The 22,857-nt window shown below is 33.8% G+C and overlaps 1 protein-coding gene and 1 pseudogene across 4 annotated transcripts; one reads left to right on the top strand and one right to left on the bottom strand.

The window, feature by feature from the left end:
- The first annotated feature begins 2,683 nt into the window (after nt 1-2,683).
- Nucleotides 2,684-11,312, top strand: LOC145587408 (fimbrin-4-like). 3 transcript variants are annotated; one of them, XM_081644147.1, is made up of 15 exons: nt 2,684-2,798; nt 3,346-3,492; nt 3,636-3,806; nt 4,019-4,257; nt 4,371-4,542; nt 4,630-4,668; nt 4,777-4,845; nt 4,932-5,048; nt 6,390-6,601; nt 7,367-7,528; nt 7,600-7,799; nt 8,923-9,080; nt 9,223-9,319; nt 9,445-9,536; nt 10,520-11,312. In XM_081644147.1, the coding sequence occupies exons 2-15, from the start codon at nt 3,406-3,408 to the stop codon at nt 10,910-10,912; spliced, it is 2,208 nt and encodes a 735-aa protein (XP_081500273.1). In that variant the 5' UTR covers nt 2,684-2,798; nt 3,346-3,405; the 3' UTR covers nt 10,913-11,312. The 3 variants fall into 3 exon arrangements, with proteins under 3 accessions (XP_081500273.1, XP_081500275.1, XP_081500274.1); XM_081644149.1 differs by lacking the exon at nt 2,684-2,798 and adding an exon at nt 2,830-2,888; XM_081644148.1 differs by lacking the exon at nt 2,684-2,798 and adding an exon at nt 2,960-3,006.
- A 1,016-nt stretch (nt 11,313-12,328) lies between these two features.
- LOC145590227 (BTB/POZ domain-containing protein At2g04740-like) lies at nt 12,329-18,230 on the bottom strand (annotated as a pseudogene). Its single transcript, XR_014101872.1, has 5 exons — nt 17,804-18,230; nt 14,951-15,710; nt 14,542-14,578; nt 14,322-14,455; nt 12,329-12,692 (listed from the first exon to the last, which is right to left on the bottom strand). The product of XR_014101872.1 is annotated as a BTB/POZ domain-containing protein At2g04740-like (transcript).
- Nucleotides 18,231-22,857: the final 4,627 nt, after the last annotated feature.

The following is a 22,857-nucleotide window of genomic DNA, read 5'->3' as shown; positions in this document are numbered from 1 at the left end:
ACCAAGAAAAATCAGATTTTCCATTCATGGAAAATCCGAAATTCCTTAACTCATTATTGGGAATTTTCGGCCATATTAAATAATTAATAAAGTGTTATTTTGCTTTAATTAAAATATCCGAAATATGTAAATAATCCGGTTTTTAAAATAAGATAAATGGATAATAAGTCTTATCCAAAATAATGATTAGTTTTCAAAATACTTTTGGCGCCAAAATTCAAATATTATTTTAGGTCCAAATAATAAATTTACTAAAATACCCTTTTTAGAAAATACTAATTAATTAATTAATTAGAAAATACGTTTAAAAAATACGGGGTATTACAACTCGTGACTAGCGTCTTAGATTTGGCAAATCCGAAGCATGCAAACTTAGCACAAATCACATTCTAGGCTCTGTTTTATTTACCTTATTTCCACATTTTAGGTCTCGTAGGTTCAGATAAGTTTAAGAAAATTAAGTTTTGATGAGGGTTGATAAAAAGGTTATCCAATAACACATTATAATTAAAACTAGGTTAGAACCCGTGTGATGCACGGTTTATATAAAACCTATTTGTAATTTGTACATTTTAAAAAAATGACTATTATACATAAATATAAATAGGTATTACATATAAAAAATATTTGTACGTCGTCTAATACATAGTTTAATATAAGAGGTCATTTATTAGTTAGCTATTTAAAATTGTTTCAATTTCCTACGATAAATTGATAGTTGTAATGAAGAGGCTTATAATACAATTAAATTTCAAAAATATTAAATAGGTTAGCTCTACACCAAAAAAAAAATGACATCATCATTGCATTTAACCGGGAAATTTTTTGTTAAGAAAGCGACACGTGGGTAGTGATGATGTCATCATACTCTGTTTTAGTAGTAGATATTTTTTTTTTTTGAGGAAATAGTAATAGATATTTAATAGATAATAGATGAGTTCCATTAAGGTCATATAAGTTCAGATAAAAATAAAATAAGTTTAGATAATTAAAAATCATATGAATAGAAGACACTCTAAAGGCATTAATTATTGGGTCAAATTTTTAAAACATTTACAAACCTATGTTCAATGATACAATGGAAGCCTTCAAATGAAGGTTACTTCTTAAATGGATATTCACATAATTAATAAATCACATTTATTTAACTTCCTTGTATGCAAACAACATTTAAGATTAAAATCAATACTGTAAATGCAAGTATCTTCCTTAAATCAAACTTATTAAATTGCTAATCATTTTTAATACTACCTCCGTTCTTTTTATTATATATCGGTATACATACTCACAATTATTAGTTTTAAAATTTTTTAACTTTTTTAATTTTCGTACAAAATAAAAAATAGTCTTATAATAAAAGGACGAAGTATTATAAAATCAATTACATAATACTAAAAGCGAATCTGATACGACATTTGTCATGTTCTGATTAAAAATTTTCCCGCCACTTTTTTCTTTCCCTTATTTTTTTTTTCCTTTTTGTACAAAATCTTCATTAATATCAATTTATATAACCTATAATATTTAATCTTTAATTTGGCAATTATATTTGAAATATATTCTATATGCATATTTTTTATAATTTTTTATAATAGGTATTTTTCTATAATAAACAAACATACTTCCTCCGTTTTCTTTTACTTGCAACTCACCTTTTAGGCACGCAGTTTTAGGAGATGATTAGTGAGGGTAAACGAGCGATTTTATTAATATAATTTTTACACGAAGATTAGAATAGGGTTAAGTATCATTTGTAAAAATTATAATGAATAATTTATCCGTTTACATTACATAAACCCGACATCAAAATACGTGACACAAGGCTGTGTGGCAAGTAAAAAGAAACGGAGGAAGTATAAGGTAATATATTAAATTAGAATAATGTACTAATCATGTACTCCGTATCATTCTACAATGTATTTTTTCTTTGAAAGTTTTTTTTTTTTTTTTTTTGCTCCAACCAGGATTAGACACTTTAGCTTTTACTATAAATTTTTTGATTTATTAATGATAATAACACTACAATTCAATAACTATAAACATAAATATATAAAAAAAAATTAAAAAAGCTTAATTATTAATTTTCATAAAAGTTAAGTCAATTAAATTTGTATAAAACATTTTTCCGGTTATAGTATGCTATAAAATATTGTGCCGGTCAAAACATGCCAACAAAATAGGGAAATATGGGGTATATAATTACATTGCACGGGTTATAATTAACATAAATTTTATTCTCATATAAAACAGTATAATCATTAAATTTGAGTGTTTTTGTTTTAATGTTTAATAATCAATAACTTTTGATAACAATATAATATTAATTCAAGTTAATTTTTTTTTGAAAAGAAATTCAAGTATTTGTTTTAATTTTGTTGTATATATATATAAATATATTTATGTTATTTTAATATTGTAATTCATAATTTGATTAAGTAAAACCGTGCATTGCACGGGACCTTAAACTAGTAATACGACTATAGGCAAAAACATTAGAAATGAAAGAAGAAAATGGTTTGGAAACAACATAGAACATCTAAACACGTCCAACCGAATTTGCACGGCCCACCACACCACACCACCCCACGCCCCCACCGTCCACACATGTAGGAAAGACGTTCCCCAAAAAACCAACATTTTTTTTGTTTTAATTTGTCAAACATTTATTCAAATTTTCTTCCCAAAATAACTTGGAAGCATCAAACTATAATTTTTATATAATATATAATTAAATAAATTAATAAAATTCCTTGTCATGCGAAATCAACAGAGTCCTTAATCTCCAAGGAACAAAAATGGTGAGCTTTTTATAGTCCTTATTCGTACGTTTTTATCTCTTCTTTTCTTTCTCTCTCCTCCATTTCTAGCATTGCATTCTGAATGACAAGGTCTGTTTTTTATTTTCTCTCTCCATATTTCTTCAACTTTCTTCATTTGGGTTGTTTTTGTTTTTTTCGTAAGATGAATCATCAATTTGTTTATATGGGTATTGAATTTTTGAAATGGGTAATTTGCCTTTTTCACTTTTTTTTTTTAATTTTATTTTTTGAAATGGGTGATTATTATTTTTAATTTTTATTATTCTTTGAATTTGATTTTTAAAGGTGTTTGCATTTAATTGTGGTTACATTTATTGTGTTTTTGATGATGGTAAGCTATTTGCAGTTTTAATGATGACTGAATATGGTTTATAATGAGATATAATGTAATTTGTCAAAAATTTACTTCACAAATGGGTTTTTATTGATTATACTCCGTATTATTCTCTGATTTTGATTTCTTGCATTTGATTTTATGAATTTATTGTAATTGTGATGATGATGAAGAATGGTGGGTTAATTGCAGTTTTGATGATAAAATTGACGATTGAACAATAAAAGAGTAAAAAGTTGGCACATTTCAAAGATGTCTGGGTTTGAGGGTGTACTTGTTTCTGATCCTCGGTTGCAAAGTCAATTTACCCAAGTGGAGCTTCGCAGCCTCAAGTCTAAGGTTTTGAATTCTTTGACTTGATTGTTGTTAATTTGATAATTGTTGATGTTGTTGTAGTATAAGATGTTGTTGTTATATGATTAATTAATGTAGATGATATGTTTGATTGATTGGTGAGATTAATATTGTGGGCTTGTTTTCAGTTTTCTGCGTTAAAGTTGCAATCTGGTCATGTTACGGTGTCGGATTTGCCACCAGTTTTTGCAAAACTTAAGGGTATCAATGGGATGTATACGGAGAATGAAGTGAGAGCTGCATTGGAGGATTCATATCCTGATTTGACACACGAGATTGATTTCGAATCTTTCCTAAGGGTAAGTTCCTTTGTATGAAATCATGCTGTATTGCGGAATTTACCATAGACGAATTTTTGTCATTTTTTTCTATCGTAGTTACTATGACTACAAAAGCATTATCTGGAATGGCATTCTATTGTTTATGTGTTTTTTCTTAGTTGTTTAATAAATTGCAATGCCATTATATGTAAGGAGTTAAAATCATTTGAAGTTTTTGTGGCATTGAGCAGGAATATCTTGGTTTTCAAGGCCGAGCTAGTGGGAAAGGTACTGGTTATAAACGAGCTACTTCCATACTCAGACAATCGACCACCACCCATTTCCATGTCATTAGTGAATCAGAGAAGGAATCATATGTTACACACATTAACAATCATCTGGCGGAGGATCCCTTCTTGAAGAAATATCTTCCTATAGACCCAAAAACAAACCAGCTATTTGAACTTGTCAAAGATGGAGTTCTTCTTTGGTATACACTCATGGCTCCTGGATGTTCTTTGCATCAGTTTATAGCTGATTTTTAGTTTGTAATCTTTGTTTATTACTTGTCGGAAAGCTTTAAAACGTTACTTCTTTCTGCAGTAAGTTGATTAATCTTGCTGTGCCTGGGACGATAGATGAAAGAGCAATAAACACCAAAAAAACGCAAAATCCTTGGGAGAGAAATGAGAACCACACACTTTGTCTTAATTCCGCAAAGGCTATAGGCTGCACTGTTGTTAACATTGGCACACAGGACTTGGTGGAGGGACGAGTAAGTTCTTAACAATTTGTTGTTGCATTTCTTGGTACATTTGAATAAACTTTACCGATGCTGATACATTTAATTGTCATCATGTAGCGTCATCTGGTTATGGGATTGATTTCTCAAATTATTAAGGTATTATTAAGGTCTTTAGCCTCTCTTACTTCGTACTTATTGGAATTATGTCTCACAAACTAGGATTAGCTTACTATAGTAATGCTCATAAATTTTTTTGGGAATCAGATTCAATTGCTAGCTGACCTTAATTTGAAGAAGACGCCTCAACTTGTGGAGTTGGTGGAGGATAATCAGGTCTGAAGCTTCTTTGACATCTTCAAACAATGGTTATATATTTGCATCTAGCCATCAGGTTTATGATTGCGTAAACTGTTTTGCAGGATGTGGAGGAGCTCATGAATTTGCCACCAGATAAGGTCTTGTTGAAATGGATGAACTTCCAGCTGAAGAAATCAGGATATAAAAAGGAGGTGACAAATTTCTCCACTGATTTAAAGGTGAGCTCTTTAATGACCCTGAAAGTGATTTTCTATTTGACAGAACTTAAATATCTGTTATTTTTGCTTTATAGTAAATTAGTAAGTAGTTTATGTAGTTTACCTGAGGATGGTGCAATCTAGCTTCCTAGACTTTATGATGGTTAATAAGTTAGTAGGATGATCTGTAAAATCAGGGGGAAGGTCGGGGAAGAGTAGGTTATTTCTGGAAACATGAAATACTTACAAACTAGGCGCATGAAAGAAACTATTTTACAAGCTTTTCATTAACTTTCAACTACCTGGTGTGATAAATCTAGTTCCTTATGGGAGTTAGATCTTTGAACTAAAAAGTATAGGCTGCCCATTCTTTATTTCTCGAGGAGAAACTACCGTTTTTTTATTCATTAAGATTCTTTATCCTTTCCTGTATTGAAGTCTGGTAACCCTTATTATAGACCGGTGACTAGTGGGATGAGCGGCATCTGGGGCTAACTGTTGAAATACTTTTTCCAATGTACTACTTTTCGTCTGTTGTTAATTTGTGCTGCAATTATGTTAAGCACTATCATGTATAGTCTAGGAGAAACAGCCTATTCAAACTTCTCATTGCTTAGTATGTGATGATCTGATGGACATACACTTCATCATGTTCCTTAAGGACATAGTGTGCAGTTCGGAATTTCGGATTATCATCTATAGTATTGGAAAATTTTCTGGAGCATAATGTGGAAGCGTGGAAATTATTCGTAATATGACTCAGCCTAGAAATGTAACTAAAATATTTCATCAAAATTGTCTGGTTATGTGTCCTGCTGCTAAAGGTGATAGAATGTTCAGTAATTGTTTTGAGATTGGAAGGAAGCTACTTAGCTGCAGTTGCAGGTAGAAGGTCATGTACAATACATTTTAATTCCTTTGTGCCCTGCCTGAGGTAGGAGCCTTGTTACAGGCATTGGGTAATGAGTTAATAACATGGTGCAAACTGAGATTGGAAGGGCTTTTCTTCTGTGTATTAATGATTGGCAGAGATTCTTATGCATCATGAAACATCAACGAGTTGTTGCATCTGGGGAAAGCCAGTTTTGAAATCTTGTGCAATCAATCTGTTATTTTTCTTTATTGCAATATTCCCTGACCTAAGCTAAAATTTTGATGTTTGCATTTTTCCTTGGAATGTCAAATTTAATTATATGTCAGTTGGAAGGAACTGTAGCAATGCTACATGAAATTATAAAGATGTATCATATATACAGTTGATGGGTATATATGAAGCTGTATCTTATACTTATCTCAGACTAGATGAGCAGAAATATTATAATAATTGTTTAACACATGGTAAAACAAATTTTACTTGTCCAGGATGGTGAAGCTTATGCTCATTTACTAAATGTACTTGCACCTGAACACAAAACCAACTCTACTTTGGAAACTAAAGATCCTACTCAAAGAGCAAAACTGATCGTGGAACAAGCAGGGAAATTGGATTGTAATAGATATATCAGTCCAAAGGATATTGTAGAGGGATCAACCAATTTAAATCTTACATTTGTTGCTCAAATTTTCCAACACAGGTAATTGTTTTGCCCACTATCTTTCTTTGAATAGTTTAGTTTAGCACATGTAATTATTTGTGTCCACTTTCTCCTCTTAGCTTATTTCAGTTTAGCCCCAACCAACTTTTGTATTTATGTCTATAATAATATTTTGCACCAAGCTTTAAGTAGTTGAAATCAGGTCTTGGTTTCATAGGTATTATTTTAAAATTTCATCTCATTTGTTGGTAAGCAGTTTTTCATATTTCCAAACTGTTTGGAAATACTATGTCCATCACTACATATAAGCTACTTTGTTGTCTCTTAATGTAACCTGGTTTCCCTAAATTTTATATTCTTAGAGACTGAACACTGAAGTCGATTTTTTTTTTTACTCAAAAACCACAATGAAGTAAATCATGGCTTTGACGTGGTTTTCATAGTTGATGTGCCAAATGGAAGTTGAACTGGTATATCATCAGGTTTAGTTTAATGGCATATTCTTTTTTATTATAATTTGGCAAAATGTTATTACTTTCGTTTTGGTGATTTAAAGGAGGAGAGGAGAGAGTTGGTGTTGAATTTTCGTTTGCATTTGGAAAAGAAAGCCTTATCATAGATACCTAAGAGCTTTTTGACATTCATCATCATTGCACAGTCTTACGTGTAGAACATGGAAAATTGGATGCAAGGATCTTTTCAATTTCTTCTCTCTCTCTCTTCTTTCTTTACTCTGTGCCATGACTTAGTTTTGCAAATGCAATTGTTGAATGCTTGTTAAGAGGTTGTGACTTGGCTTTGCAGAAATGGTCTGACTGCTGAGGTTGATACAGAGAAGATCTCCCTCACTAATGTTTTAGATGATGACTTGGAAACTTCGAGGGAAGAGAGATGCTTTCGACTCTGGATTAATAGTCTTGGAGTTTCATCATATGTCAATAATTTGTTTGAGGACGTTAGACAAGGGTAAGCTTCTTGTCTTGTGCTGTCGTATATAAAATAGTATGACTAGGCTGATATTTTATCCTCCTTTGCAGATGGGTGCTTTTGGAAGTGTTGGATAAAGTTTTCCCAGGATCAGTCAACTGGAGACATGCTAATAAACCTCCTATCAAGATGCCATTCAAGAAAGTTGAAAATTGCAATCAAGTTATTGATATCGGAAAAAGATTGAACTTCTCTCTAGTTAACGTTGCTGGAAATGATATTGTACAAGGAAATAAAAAGCTCATTATAGGTTAGCTTGCATTTACCATTTTCTCCATATCCTTTTGATTAGAATATGAGTTCTTGGAGATGGTTGCAGCCATACTGTCAACTTTAACGCTTCAGCATGTATCTTGTTGATCATATGGAATACTGTCTTGATGGCTTTGGTATAGGCTTTTGGATTCAATAGATTTTTTTCTTATCTTTGTTTTGAGTTTTTGGACATGGAGACATGGAGTACATTCTAACTTTTTGTTTACTTTCTAAAACTGATAGTACCTTATGTTGTCTCTAGTAGAGGCCTTAGTGCCTTACCCACCAGTTCTTATGGCTTTCCAGTGAATGCAAAGATATTGCTGATTAGAAACTCTGCACTGATACTAGAAATTTTGGTATTGAAGTGGAACCTCTTTTTCTCATCTAACCAAAGTGAAGAGAGTGAATTAATTGCTGCTTTAAAAGTTTGTTCTGAGCTAATTTAACTTGTAAAAAACCAAAGGCCTACTCTCCCTTTTTGTGGGGGGAGGGGGCCAAAGCTCTGCTTTTGCTCATTTTACTGGTGCATTGCATATGATGATGCTATTTCATATCCTGCTATCTTTAAACCTTGACCTATTGATTTAATTGTTGTCTGTTTCTCTCTGGTTTGGACAGTATACTTGTGCGAAGCAATTATTCTACCATTCTTTAAAAGATTCTCTCTTGTATGCTGCATCATGAGAAAAACATGAAATTTTGTAGAAAGATATAGATGTGTATACTTGGAGCACTTGCTGGTTCTCTCTCTATATCTTTCCGTGTATGACTTGTGGTTTTATACCCTTAAATTTCTGTGGGAAAGATATAGATGTCTATAATTGAGTACTTTGATTTGGGATAAAGGAACCATTTTATAATTGCAAAGATGGTGTGAGTGTATGACAGAAATGATGTCAAGCTGTTCATAGCCCATAATATCTCTTTTTCTTGTTGATTGACTAACAAAAAAAATACTGTTTCCTTAGCTCTTTGATGCAGCCAAGTAGTTGTGTGAGATTTTATTGCATATTTCTAAGCTTGGTAACCACAAAATGACACACTACATCATAATGCATTAGTTTGGATCTTTGAAATCTAGCAAACTAACCTATTTCAAATGTTATATTTTTCAGCTTTTCTCTGGCAGTTGATGAGGTTTACAATGCTCCAACTACTTAAAAATTTGAGATCTTTCTCACAAGGGAGAGAGATAACAGATGCACATATTCTTGAATGGGCAAACAAAAAGGTCAAGAGTTCAGGGAAATCTTCTCAGATAGATAGCTTCAAAGTACGTATGCTACAGTGGTTTTTGGTTACAAGATTATACTTCATATATCATTTTTTTTTGGTAACCAAACTAATTAGAAGTTGAATGACATACAACTGAGATGAATTGATCTTTTACACTCGAATCTGAATTTTTTATTCAGGATAAAAGTCTATCTAGTGGGATATTTTTCCTGGAACTTCTTAGTGCAGTGGAGCCAAGAGTGGTTGATTGGACAGTTGTAACCAAAGGCGAAAATGGTACTTTGTCTCTATGTGTACTGATGTTCAATGCTATTCTTTAAAATATGATTCCATGCATAGTTTTGTGTCTTTGAAAGAGGTACAAAATGTAATGCTATTGAATAAATTTTCTCTGACTGCAGATGAGGATAAGAAGCTGAATGCTTCTTACATAATCAGTGTTGCCAGAAAGCTTGGATGCTCTATATTTTTGTTGCCTGAGGATATCGTAGAGGTGAGAGCTGGAGTCCATTAACTTGGCGCTAACTTTTTGTTCCTTCTCATCAATTCAACCTTATGATTATAGTTTTGTTTAATGGTGACGAGCAGGCCATCCGGATCAAGTTCGGTTTGGGTCATGATCATATTTATTGTCTATTATTTTAGATAGGGGATTCAATCCATCTCCGCCATATTATTTTTCAGGTCATGTCAATTTTGATTTAGGCCAAATTCAGATTACCTAGTTTCAGGAACATCGTGGTCTTTGACAAACTTTGCTTGGGTCGAGTACCCTGGTCAATATAGCCAGTCCATTTCAGTTTCTTTGTTTTAAGCTGATTCTGTCAGAAACTCGGAATTTTTTTTTTTTTTTTTATTCAGTACTAATTCATCCTAGGGATGGCAATATAGTCCGGATCCGACCCTATTCCGCCTTGATCCGAGGTAAAAAATCCGCTCCGAGTCCGAGAAAAAAGTAATCCGAGTTCGACTCGTTAAAATAATCCGACTCCGAGTCGGAGGTGGGTCGGAGTCGGATCCTACAAAAAATCCGAGAAAAAAAATCCGACTCCGACAAATGTCCGACTCTGACTAATTATCCGACTCCGACTCCAATACATAATGGATTTTTGTGTAGGTCATGGTGGCATTGGGTGTGGGTTGTAAAGGCCCAAATAGCCCAATTTCTTAAAGTATATTGAATAAGAAAAAAAACTCAGAGTCGGGTCGGATCGGAGTCAGAGTCGGAGTCGGATTTAGCCTCTGCCTTCCTGTCGGATCGGAGTCGGATTTAGCATAATCCACTCCGAGTCCGACCCGTTGCCATCCCTAATTCATCCTATTTAGAATTTTTTCTCTTTTAGTGCGTATGCTGGAATTGTGTGCTTCAATCCTCATTTCTCTCAATTTGGTCTTTCGTTAGGTAGCCAGAAATAACAAAATTTTGTAGCTTCAGAATCAGATGTTATCTTACTATGCAATGCATTTCTTTGACAGGTAAATCAGAAGATGATACTCACCTTAACAGCAAGCATCATGTACTGGAGCCTTCAGAAAAAACCAGGGCAGCTGGCTGTTCTCGAAGAAACTGAAGATGCTTCCCCTACCGCTGCTGAAGATTCAATCGACCCTGAAGATGCTTCCCCTACCGCTGCTGAAGATTCAATCGACCCTGAAGATGCTTCCCCTACCGCTGTTGATAATTTGACCGGCCCTGCTGAGGCTTCCCCAACTGCTGTTGAAGATTCAACGGACCCTGCTGAGGCTTCCCCTGCTGCTGTTGAAGATTCAACCTATCCTGCTCAGGCTTCCCCATCTGCTGCTGAAGGTTCAACAATAGAGTCTGCTGAGGCATCCCAATCAGTAGTGGACCAGCCAAAGGAGAAATGAAGTTAGTGCAGCAAATATTTTTTGTGTCTGCCTCGATTTTTGTCTTTTCTGGGCTTAATTGAACGCAAAATATAAAATTAAACAAATTTTAGAAAAGGAAAAGTATCAGAAAAAAAGAAAATCAAATTTTGTTTTGGATATAGGAAAAATACACACTTGTTTTTCACAATGCTTGTAAACAATAGAAAAGTAGTATTTGCTCATGTAAACTTGAAAGCTTTGTGAATTAGATTTTTTTTTTTTTTTGAAAGAAGCTTTGTGGATTAGATAAAAATATACATTGTGGCTACAATTATTGTATTAATTATATGCATAAAGTTTATACTAGGAAAACATTTCATGTGATATCTTTTTATCTTTCACTTAGATTTTTATAGTCAAATTTTAAGAACTTTAACAGTCGGAGAAGTATGATGACGATGTACTCCCATTCATTCTTTTTTGTTCTACTCACTTTTCATTTTAGGCCGTTTTTTTAAGCTCTACTCACTTTACTTTATTCTATTATACCCCTTTTTCCATGATACCATCTTACCCTTCAAATGCCATAATAATTGTACATTTTCACACTTTCTTACTTTATTCACCTTTTTCTTACACAAACTCACCTTTTTACATTTTCCCTCTTACTTTATCTTACACTCACTCACATTCTTCAACAATTTCTTAAATTGCGTGTCTATAATAAATGAGTAGAAATTAAATGAACGAAGGTAGTTTATTACTCTATAATGTGATAAAAAAAAAAAAAAAAAAAAAAACTTCATAAAAGTATTTATGGAGACTTAAAATTATTATTCCTTTACGCCAAAAAAAAGTTCTCTTTTCATTTCTTTTTATTTGTGATTTTGTCCTATTTGACTTTTTGCACACTTTTTGATGCACATATTTGGGTTTTATTATCTTCAATGAGGTAATCCATACTACAAAAGTTGACAACACCAAACAAATACACTAATTTCCTTCTGATAATGTATCATGAATTCTCAAGGTAAAAATTCTTCTAGTACAAACAAAAAGGAATCGAGGTAATAATTAATATACAGCTATGAAAATTTCAAACTTTGCCATCCATATTCTTTATGTTCAAAAACCAGATTTTTAGAACAAATTGGAGTTTCTTAGAGGATGGAAGAATGAGGGAGATGACATGAGTGTATACAGGTTCTGCTCATCAAAAGCAATGGCATAAACTTAAGACATTCCATTTCATATATCGTGGTAAAAAGAATGATGAGAGTATACAAGCACAAGTCACTAAACCTAACTTTGGCCATAGTATAACTACTTACTGACACTGCAGCTTTCGGCCTTATGAGTGCACCTTAACATCACTCAGATGGGATTTCTCTTACTATGATAACAATTTATGTATTCACAATTGCTTGTTAAGAAATATTATAACAAACTTCTCTATTACACCATCATCATTGAGCAATCTATTGTCTAGTCGATGGAATCAGACATCTCTTGTTCTTGTTTCGCAGTTTGCATCAGCATCTCAAGTCGCTTGTCAAAAAGAAAGGCACTCTCATCTCTTTCATCCAGCTCGGCAGCTTCAATCTCAAGCCACTTCTCTCGCAAATCATCAAGAATATTACCCTGGTCACTGTGTCCTCCTGCTCCTGGGGCACTAGGAGCAGTGGTTCGGAGGGAGGAGTCTCCTGATGGTGGAGGAAGAGTCAAAAGCATGGCTCGGAATTCTCGTGTATCAGCAAATGTCTCAAAGTTACATGCCATTGCATCCAGACAGTATTCCCTAATCTTCAGGACACCATACCTGTATAGGCAGGCAGGCAGCCAAGTTAGCAAGATAGATACTGAGCTGCTAGTTTAATACTACGTAAAAAAGATTTGTCCAGAATTTCCTTTCTTGGTTCCTTTTTATTAGGCAGAGCTTAGTAAAGAAGCTCCAGACTAATCACCCTTTAAATTACAACAGAAACCAGAAAAAAGAGTAATACAAAGTGAAAAGTGAAATCTTAGCTCTAAAACCCACCAAACTCAGACAAAGGTAAAACCCAAACCCAGATCCAGGCCTAGGCATGTCCTTCTTCCCAAATAAAGGGAAGATGAGAAGACATTGCAGTGACCAAAAGTTATATGACGCAAGGACATCCTAGCTGTGATTTGTTACAGAAAGGAACATGGAGATTCAAGTTCATGAAAGGATGTTACAAGGAATAACTGAATTTTCATATAATGTCCACAGCCAATATGAGAATTTCTCTTCATTTAGAATACTACACAGGTTCTCAAAGGGAACATAAAAAGGTATCCATGTCTGATACATCTAACAAGTATATACTAATGAAGACCAGAAAGACATAAATAAGTTTCTTTCTCACCCCCATAATATAGTAGTACCCCATACTATGATTACATGGTTGTCGTACTAGTCAGATATCAGAACAACAAATTGAATCACTTAACTCAGTTCATGTAGCAGTACCAAAGACATCTCAACTAAATAACATGGATACATAATGCATACTGATGTCTGTATGACAAGAAAAGACACTATACCAATTCAATATAATTTGAACTCAAATCAAATAGTGTACTTTCGAGTAAGAAATAGTAAGTTTTGTGGGAGGGGGCCTGAGATCAGATCCAATAAATAATGATGATAAGAATTATATTAATACAGTAAAGACATCCTTTTTCCTGGCACGGTCAAAATGAAGATATTTTAACCAAAAGTAATAAATTTGGAATTGCCTGAGATGAGCCTAAGGCCCTAATCTGTTCGAATTCTTTTGAATTATTTCAGACAACTAGACAAGATAAGTTCAAATAAGTTAACTACAAGTAAAATAATTCAGACATAATAAGTCGATTAGAATAGAGCCTAATTAACCCAAAATGACCTTACTACCAAGTACCAACAGTAGTCTATAGTATTATATGTGTTTTTTTAAAATCTGCAAAATCACAATAACAAGACACTATGATAGGCGGCAGCCTTGGCCATGTGATAAAAGCATAATCCATAGGTTTTTTCTTTGAATTGTCCACGTGTTATTATGGGGAATAAACATAAGAATACTTAACATGCCTTCAAGCCTGTCAAAAAAAGATCATATTTTTATTTATCAACATATCAAACACATACTTGTGTGTGCTTAGTGTATCCATGTAGGACACATTAGGCACACATGACATCAATTGTCTAGCGTGAATGTTCAACCTAGTATCTGAACAGGATGTCATAACTATATCTCTAGTAAACCATGAATATCCCCTATGCAAATCACATTAATAATACATTTTGCGATACTTTATTCTAATAAATAAATAAATAAAACATGCAGGAAGACAAAGGAACAAGGCATGAAACTTGATCTGATGCATCTGGTGTACTTAGTGAAGATAAAAATATGAGATACTTTAACAATGAAGTACTTACATATCTGCTAATAGCAGCCAATGGCATAGTTCCAAAGGTGAGGCCATTTCTAGGTGTGGGAGTAGTGCATCAGCTACAGCACGCTTTAGGGGAAATAACAGATATCTTGAAGCAGCATCAAATAACTCCTCAGCCTGATAAGATGAAATGTCAAGAATTACAGAAAAGGGAAAAAATATACACACAAAAGTTTCAAAATTTAAGCATCTTACGGTCTTACCTGTCGAGGTTCCACATTTTTTAAATCATCAGTGTACCTTGAACCAAGGAGATGAGTACAAAGTTAGCATATGCCAAAGAGGATAAGAAATGTGCGTAACAGGACTCGCCAAATCAGACCATGCTTTTGTAGACTAACGGTCAAATGCAACCATACTAAAATTAGAGAAGGATCCAGGAAGTCTAATGTAGCAGCATACGAATCGCACCCTAAAATAACGACTACCAGTACATGAATAGTATACCATATAACTATAATCAACCATGTGATATGTAGTATGTACTAAGAAATTAGTAACAGTCTTCAAGAACCTGCAATAAGTTAGATAGCTAATAAGCTATTCACCACAATTAGTACTAAACAAAGTATACGTGCAGCAAAATGCAGAAATGGGAGAAAAAGCACATACATATATTCTATCATTTTCTCAAATGCCTCATGGCTTAGATCATGCTCTTCGAGACAGGGAAGGGCATGACTAAGCAAGTCATCATTGACCTCCAGGAAATCATCCATCCTGGATATTCTTGTTTTGAAATACTCTGATCTGGAAGCTAGGATGACTTGATGACAACGGAAAACCCGTCCATCAACTCGAACGGTTATATCAGCAAGATCATCTTCATGCTCATGGATTTGTAATCTACCAACAGAAGTTACTAAGCTATCAGCAACATTATCAAAATCCTGTTCCATAGAGGAAGAGGTCAAGGAGAGTAGAAGAATATGATGTAAAGCAGCAGGAAGACGGTCTTCCTCGGGAAGGGACAAACCCTGCAATATAAAACGTCTCTGAGAACTGTCTACTTCTCGCAAAGCCTTGAAGTCTGTGAATCTTTGGTGATTTAGTTCTTTCTCAATTACTCTCCGTAATGCTTCACAATGACACACACTGCAAATTCTGACTAAGTCTTCCATGTCATCTACTGCAACCTCTAGCCGGTCAGAATAAAAGAAGTGGAGAAGGCTGTAGAGAGCAGGGTGAGATAGTTTTTCCTTTGAGAATCGTACTTCTCTTCGATCCTTCCAAACAGTCTCAAATTTTTTTTTAAAGTATGGTGACCGGGCACTTAAAATTACTCTATGAGCTTCTATGGGCCTACCATGCACATAAAATACAATATCTGGAGGAAAGTGATTGTAATTGGGTCCATCCAGCATCAAAGAGCCTGCAGAGCAAAAGATAAACAGAATATCAAATACCCTAATTCTAAAAGTTAGATGGCATACAACTTCATGAAGAATTTATGACCAAAAACATCCAGAAGCGTTCAAATAGCAAGGATGCAATGAGTATTGGGGAGAAAATGGTATTTCCATTCATGACCGTCAAGGAGAAATTTAATTTGAATATTACTCCCTCCGTTTCGTATTAATCGTAACACTTTCCTTTTACATCCGTTTCATATTAATTGCAACACTTCTATATTTGGAAAGGACCCACCATTATTTTATAATTTCTCTCTCCCACTAAACCCACTTTCACAAATATTTACTATTTCTCTTTCCTACCAACCCCACTTACACTACTTTTTTTATTATTTCTCTCTCCTAATAACAATACTTTATATTATAAAAAAATCCTATTTTGGGCTCCCACCCTATTTTCTTAAACTTTGTGAGCACCCTATTATTTGCAATCAATACGAAACAGAGGGAGTACTCATTCTTTATCTCTGAGAGCTCTGGGAGAGGATGGTGGCTGGAACCAGGTGTATTACCAAAAACTAATGAGCATAGATCTCTTCAAAAATATACCTTATAGTTTTTACAGGAAACATCTATGACAAGTCCATATGTCATATAGTCGAACCAAGGAACTCAGAAAAACCCTTAAAATATCCACAAACTGAGCAAAAGAATCTTAGGTGCAAAATTCCAGAATTTTCTCTCTCTTGGTCATATTAAAGCTATAATTTTTTTTAATATGAGAATTTTGATTTTATCTCTACAAGTATAGGTTCTGATGCTCAGGCGTTAAGGACTGTGACTTCCACAGGCTATTACCTTCATCAATACTATAATTTGAAAGAAAAAAATAAACATCATTCCACCCTCCCTTGGTCCCTCCACAACTTTTACCACACCCTGTACGTCCAGTCCTGAACTGTAATAACTTTATTGTCCTGATGGAATTAGAAATGTGGAGTACTATAATTAAATTAGGAAAGAGGTTTGACTCCCCAAGGTCTGGTTATCCACAGAAAAATGTATGCAAACAGAGCAATTCCTGGCCTTAATTACTCATATTACTACACAAATATCACCTTTCCCATCCTCTGCTCACCTCTCCAACAGAATGATGAAACCATGTAATTACTTGCTTATAAAATACATCAACATATTTGTCAATTCTGTTCATAGGAAGTCAGCCATTTCCAAGTATAGATGCACCACAAGAAAATACCTGATACTACCTCCTTTTTTAATCACAAAATTGGAACTTGGATATTTACACTATTCACATAAATTCCTTAGACCGTCTTTTGTGAATTATACATTAGAAGAAACATAGTAATGTGGAACTTGTTTGATTTTTCTCGATATATACTTTCCAAGTATCGCCTTTTTATAACTTTAACTTAATTAGTAACGGCAGAAAATGTGCATTGGCAAGTGTAAAACTCCACCATTGCAATTAAAAAAGAACGGAGGAAGTATCACTTCTATAATACTACGAATAGAAAAGCTATAACGAGTTTCTCCAGCAAAACTCCAAGAATGGAATGTCATGAACTGAAGTTTGCAATCAAATTCTAAATTCAGCTGCCACTTTATTCATGCCAAGCCTTCATAGTTCATAGTCAAATAAATCCATTCCTAAACTTTTCTTATTTATTGGCAATACCTTCATATGTATGCACTAGTGAGACAACCAATCCATTATTTGGCTCCTCAACTAGGTATCATTCCCCTAATAATTGTTGATCAGATGGGCAAACAAATGGATATGATAAGCATAGTATCACCACGAAACTAGCTTTCCACTGCCAAAGTACCAACAATTTAGCACCCAATCTTTTACAATCCATTTTGGGTCGGTTGAAGTTATTGTCCTTCATTTGACATCATAACATACCATGCTTTTCATAAACTAACCAACAACTAATATTGTATCATATATCATCTTATCCAAATCATGTACTCCTATAGTTCTCAAAAAAGGCAAAAACATTGATAAATTTATCAAAAAAATCTAAAAACACCAAGCAAAAAAAACTCATAAAAATCACAATTCAAAAGCAGATAAACAAAAACTGACCAGAAAACTGAAGCTGAGTATCAGACAGTTCCAAATTATCCCGGTTCGCGGTACACCCAAGAAAAGTCTCCCTCAAAGCAGCCTGAAGGGGTCCAAGGGGAGGCGGGCGAGCCTCGAACGCCTTAAGAAGCTTCCTAACCTTCAAGTTAAGGGCAGCATAGTGACAACGATCACCATCAAAAGTATGTTCATCACAAATGGCGCCATTTTCAAGAAGCATACGAGCAGCTTCAAGATGACCAGCTAAACAAGCATAGTAAAGTGCCACTGAATCCCACTGATCTCTGGCATTGACATTTACACCAGATTCAAGGAGATATCGAAGGCGGTCGACGTCTCCGGCTCGAGCCGCCTCGAATACGTCTCCATATGGGACTTTCTTTATGGGGAGGGATGAATTGAAATCTTCTGGACTTAGGTCTATGTTTGATTATATTCTATCTCCCGTTTCATCTCGCGCCCTACGCTTTCTCCCTCCCTGCTTTATACCACCACCATGACCATTGCCGTCTTAGTGGTTCTTTTTTTTATTTGGCCGATCAAGCCAACTAGCGGACAACCTATCTGGTTTCAACTTCGTTTTGACCATCAATTTTACGGGCAAATATCCACAAAATTAAATTTTGAACCAACACATCAAGTGATTCATCACAATACAGGACAAGACAAAATTTTGTACTTAAAAGTTAATAAGTTATCATCGTGCTCAAGACAATTTTCATTCTAATCAAACAAAAAGCAGCAGCTGTTGACACACATGCATACGCCAACAAAAAAAAAAATGTAAATAAGTAAAGACCTCATGTGTACAAATTAGAGCATTAGTCAGACATCTACATGTCAAATAAATAAGTTGTAAAATAAGTGAAAATAATCAATAAAATGAGTATGAAATATATACTACGTAAGTGTAATTCGTAAGGCAATAACAAGCTAGAATAAGTAGGTTGGAAATAGCCAAAAAAAAAAAAAAAAAAAATAGTATGCTTAACTTGAAGTTTCAGTAAAGTTTATGCTCCAATTAGCTCCTATTACAAATTTTGATAATTCAAAATAAGTTTTTCACTAATCTCTATGTTCAAATATCAAAAAGAAAAAAAAAAAAAAAAAAAAAAAATTCATTATTATAATCAAAATTATATGTAAACTAAATTGAATTAATATACTCTAATACTCACTCCTATTTAAATTAACTAATATATATCTCAATTTGTATTTAAAATCAATAAGTGCATATATATGGCTCATATATATGGCCACAGTGTTTTATCAGCAAAAATTGTGTGAAATAATTTTCACTAAGACTCAAACGGTGTTGAACTTAGAAAAACCACACATGCAATCATCTCCAATTTACTAAAATTTTCCTTATAGATACATAGGCTACAATGTCAACGAAAAACAAAATTAGTGTTAAAAATTTAATCAATTCAAATTAAAATGAATTTCAAATCTTAAGGAAATACAAATGTCTTGATTTTTTTTTTTTTAAAAAAAAAAGGAAATTGAAACTCGGATTTTGTAAAACTCTTTTTTTCCATTACACTTCTAGCATGGCATTGAAGGATCGGAATTTATAGTTCATTTGCTTTACTCTCTAATGTATTTCAATCCCCTTCCTTATCACATTGATCACACCCTTGACATTCTCGTTCATAAAGTGAAAACACAAAGTATTGGGTGAGTCTATTTCAACTGTGAATCCACCCACCCAAAAACTGAAATATATGCTTAATTAATTGTATGGAATTTTCATAAACTTATATGAAATGTCAAAAAACTTATATCTAATTAAATTTCAAAAGTAAATATGTTCAATAATTTATATAAACTGTTCATTAACTTATATTGGTCTCAAAATGAGTTCGGATTCACACATTATTTATTTATGAGATAAAATACCACAAATACATCTATTATTATTATTATTATTATTATTATTATTATTATTATTATTATTATTATTATAATTCATATTATTATTATTATTATTATTGAAACATATTATTATTATTATTAAAAATACACTTTATTAATCCCAACTTTGTCCAATTTACTTTGAATAATCTCAACTATTGATTATTTTACAATAATCCCAACTTTCACCTCCATTTTCTTCTAACAATCTCAAACCGGTCAACAAAAGTCAACAACCTTTTATTGTACGTTGTTGGACACGTGTCGACATGTGAGTGGTCCTTTTTTTTTATTAAAAGAACAAAAAATAATTTTAAAAAAGAAAAACTAAGTCAGCCACTCCTCCAGCCCCAATCGCCACCCTACCCCTGCCTCCTCAGTCTTCACAGCCGCACCCTCCCAAACCACCCCCTTGCCCCTTTCCCAACCACCAAACTGGAAATAATCCTCAGCCGCCGCCTAATTTTTCCTTGAAAAAGTGCCTGAATATAGCCTGAAAACACTCCAAAATCGCACAAAAATTACACCCCAAATCTGCACCATAAATCGTGGTAATTAGGGGTGAGCATACCCGGGTACCCGGTTGGGTACTTTGGACTCGGACCCAGAACCGGTTACACCGGGTCCCAAAAATCTGGAACCGGAACTGGAACCGGTCACACCGGGTCCTAAATATTTGGAACTGGTATTGGATCCGGATGGAACCAGTTCCAAGACCGGGTACCCGGTGATTTTTTTTTTACTTTGTTCCTACTAAATTGCTAATCTGCTATGTTTATATGATAATGTAAGCCGCACTTTTAACAACCTGTACAATCTTAATTTATAGCACACATAATTATTAATAGGAGTACACATTAAAGCTAAAAATAGAAATAAATTACAAATTAAAATTTCCCCGAAAAAGTTCCATAAAATTAAAGTTTATACAAACAACCAACTAATATAAAAGTCCACTACACAATACAAAAGTAATAATAAAAGCTCCAAGCCATTTGATTCATCCAATGATGGATCCAACCCTGTAAAACAAAAATAAAAGTGAGTAAAAAATTAATATAGCATAAAATTTTAATAAGAAAGAGGATAATAAATTAGAACAAACATATTCACCTCGTATATTAAACAAATTTGTATAATAATTATACTAAGCAAAATTTCTCAACTCAAATCACAAACATATTCATCTAATCTCGTATACTATAATAATTATAACAAATTTTTTATATTAAATTTGTTCATCTAATCTCATATACTAAGCAAATTCGTATAATATTCACCTCAAATCATCAAGAACAAATTTTGTTACAAATTAGAACAAACATTATAAGACGGAAAAAGGTGAACAACTAAATATAAAAAAAAAAATTCAATCTCACATGAACATTTTCGCACAAAGATTAGATGAACAAATTTAAACGAAAATAACTTGATAAACAAAAAAAATTCAAGTAAAACGAACATAATTAAACAAAAATTACCTCGAATTCGCTTAGATGACCATGGAAGAGTGTATGACGCTGATGAACAAAGATTAAACTTGAGATTTTGAGAGATCGAGGGATTAAATTTTGAAAATTGAAAGAGCTAGAGAGAGTGAAATGGAGTGGTGGCTGAAAAAATGAGAAATGAACTAGGGTTTTTCCTCAAATTAGACTTTTTAATAAATGGACCTAATTTATCTAGGTATTATAAAATCCTAAGGTTAAAAAAAACCAGTACCAGTTACCCGTTATTATCGATTCTGGTACTGGGTAATTGGTTTAACAGGGTACCCAGTGGGTATCGGCCGGAATTGAAACCGGTTGCTACTGGTTCCAAAATTTTGGAACCGGAACCGGTGGTACCAGGTCCTGGTCCGGACCCGCCAGGTCCTAATCGATTCCAGTTCCAAGACCGGGTACCCGGAATTTGTGTTCACTCCTAGTGGTAACTGCCTAACAACGCTAGAAACTTGTGTCGCCGTCTTCGTCAATCCTTCGCCAGAAAAGTTGCAGCAGGGGATAGGGGGTGGCGATAATGCGACAGGGAAATTCATTGACATTTGACAATAATGAAATTCAAGTTCTTACCGTTATCCATATACAAATTACACATTCATATCGAAACTCATATTTCTATAATGGTTGTAATTCAGATGTCATTAATAACCATTTTCACAAATATCATCAAAGCTTAAAGGGAAATTCATTAGCAATTTACCAATACAGATTCATTAGCAAATACAAGTTCTTCTATGCCAATAATTCTATAATTGTACTTCGTATTTCAACCTGTTTTTACAAATAGGACTGTTCATCAGTCCAAGATCGGGCCGGACCGAACCGACCCAGATTGGATCGAAGACCGAAAATTACAATTTTAAGAACCGAAGACCGGACCGATTAAGCTAGGACCGAACTCGGACCGGACCGAAAGAATCGGTCCAAAACCCGGACCGGACCGCTTTGGACCGATTTAAGAATTTTTTTTAAAATGAATACTAAATTTTTAATAAAGTTATGCAAAACACGAAAAAAGTAAAGGAAAAACTATATTTTAACGTCATTTTTACGTCTTTTTTTATATGTTTATTACAAAAAAACTTATAAAATTAAAGTTTTCTAAGCTTATTAAGGATAATTTTAACCATTATTTAAGGTTTCACGCATATTTTTAATAAAAAAATTGGTCCGGTCCAAGACCGGTTTTTATAGGGTTTTGCACCAGACCGGACCGAAGACCGGAAAAATGAATTTCAAGACTCGAAGACTGATTAATTCGGTCTGGTCCGGTCCGAGGTGGTCCGGTCCATTTTTTCAGTCCGGACCGATTTATGAACACCCCTATGTACAAATACAACAATTCTATAATTGTTTGGGGTGGCGATTAGGGCTGAAGCGAGTGGCTATTGGGGCCGGATTTGTAGGCGGCGGAGGGAGGGTGTGGTTCCCGGTGGGGCTAAGGAGGAGGGGATAGGGCTGGAGAAGTTAGGGATACTTTTCCGGTGGCCGGAGTTTTAGGAAAGGGATGGCTCTGTTTTTTTTAATTGTTTTTTTTGTTTTGTTTTTTTGGACTAATCAAAGTGTGACATGTGGCATCTTATTTATTTATTTTTTTAAAAAAAACCTTTTCAGCAGGCAATAGCCAGTTTTTAG

The sequence above is a fragment of the Chenopodium album genome, chromosome 17, assembly GCF_948465745.1.
Source record: "Chenopodium album chromosome 17, dcCheAlbu1.1, whole genome shotgun sequence".
Classification (NCBI taxonomy): Eukaryota; Viridiplantae; Streptophyta; class Magnoliopsida; order Caryophyllales; family Amaranthaceae; genus Chenopodium; species Chenopodium album.
The sequence above is the reverse complement of the archived record's forward strand: the minus strand, read 5'-3'. Positions and strand labels throughout refer to the sequence as shown.

Bases quoted from the DNA above. Each gene is read 5' to 3' on its own strand.
- LOC145587408 (XM_081644147.1), top strand. From the start codon at position 3,406: ATGTCTGGGTTTGAGGGTGTACTTGTTTCTGATCCTCGGTTGCAAAGT. The intron at 3,807-4,018 runs GTAAGTTCCTTT...GGCATTGAGCAG, and splicing joins ATTTCGAATCTTTCCTAAGG to GAATATCTTGGTTTTCAAGG. The intron at 5,049-6,389 runs GTGAGCTCTTTA...TTACTTGTCCAG, and splicing joins ATTTCTCCACTGATTTAAAG to GATGGTGAAGCTTATGCTCA.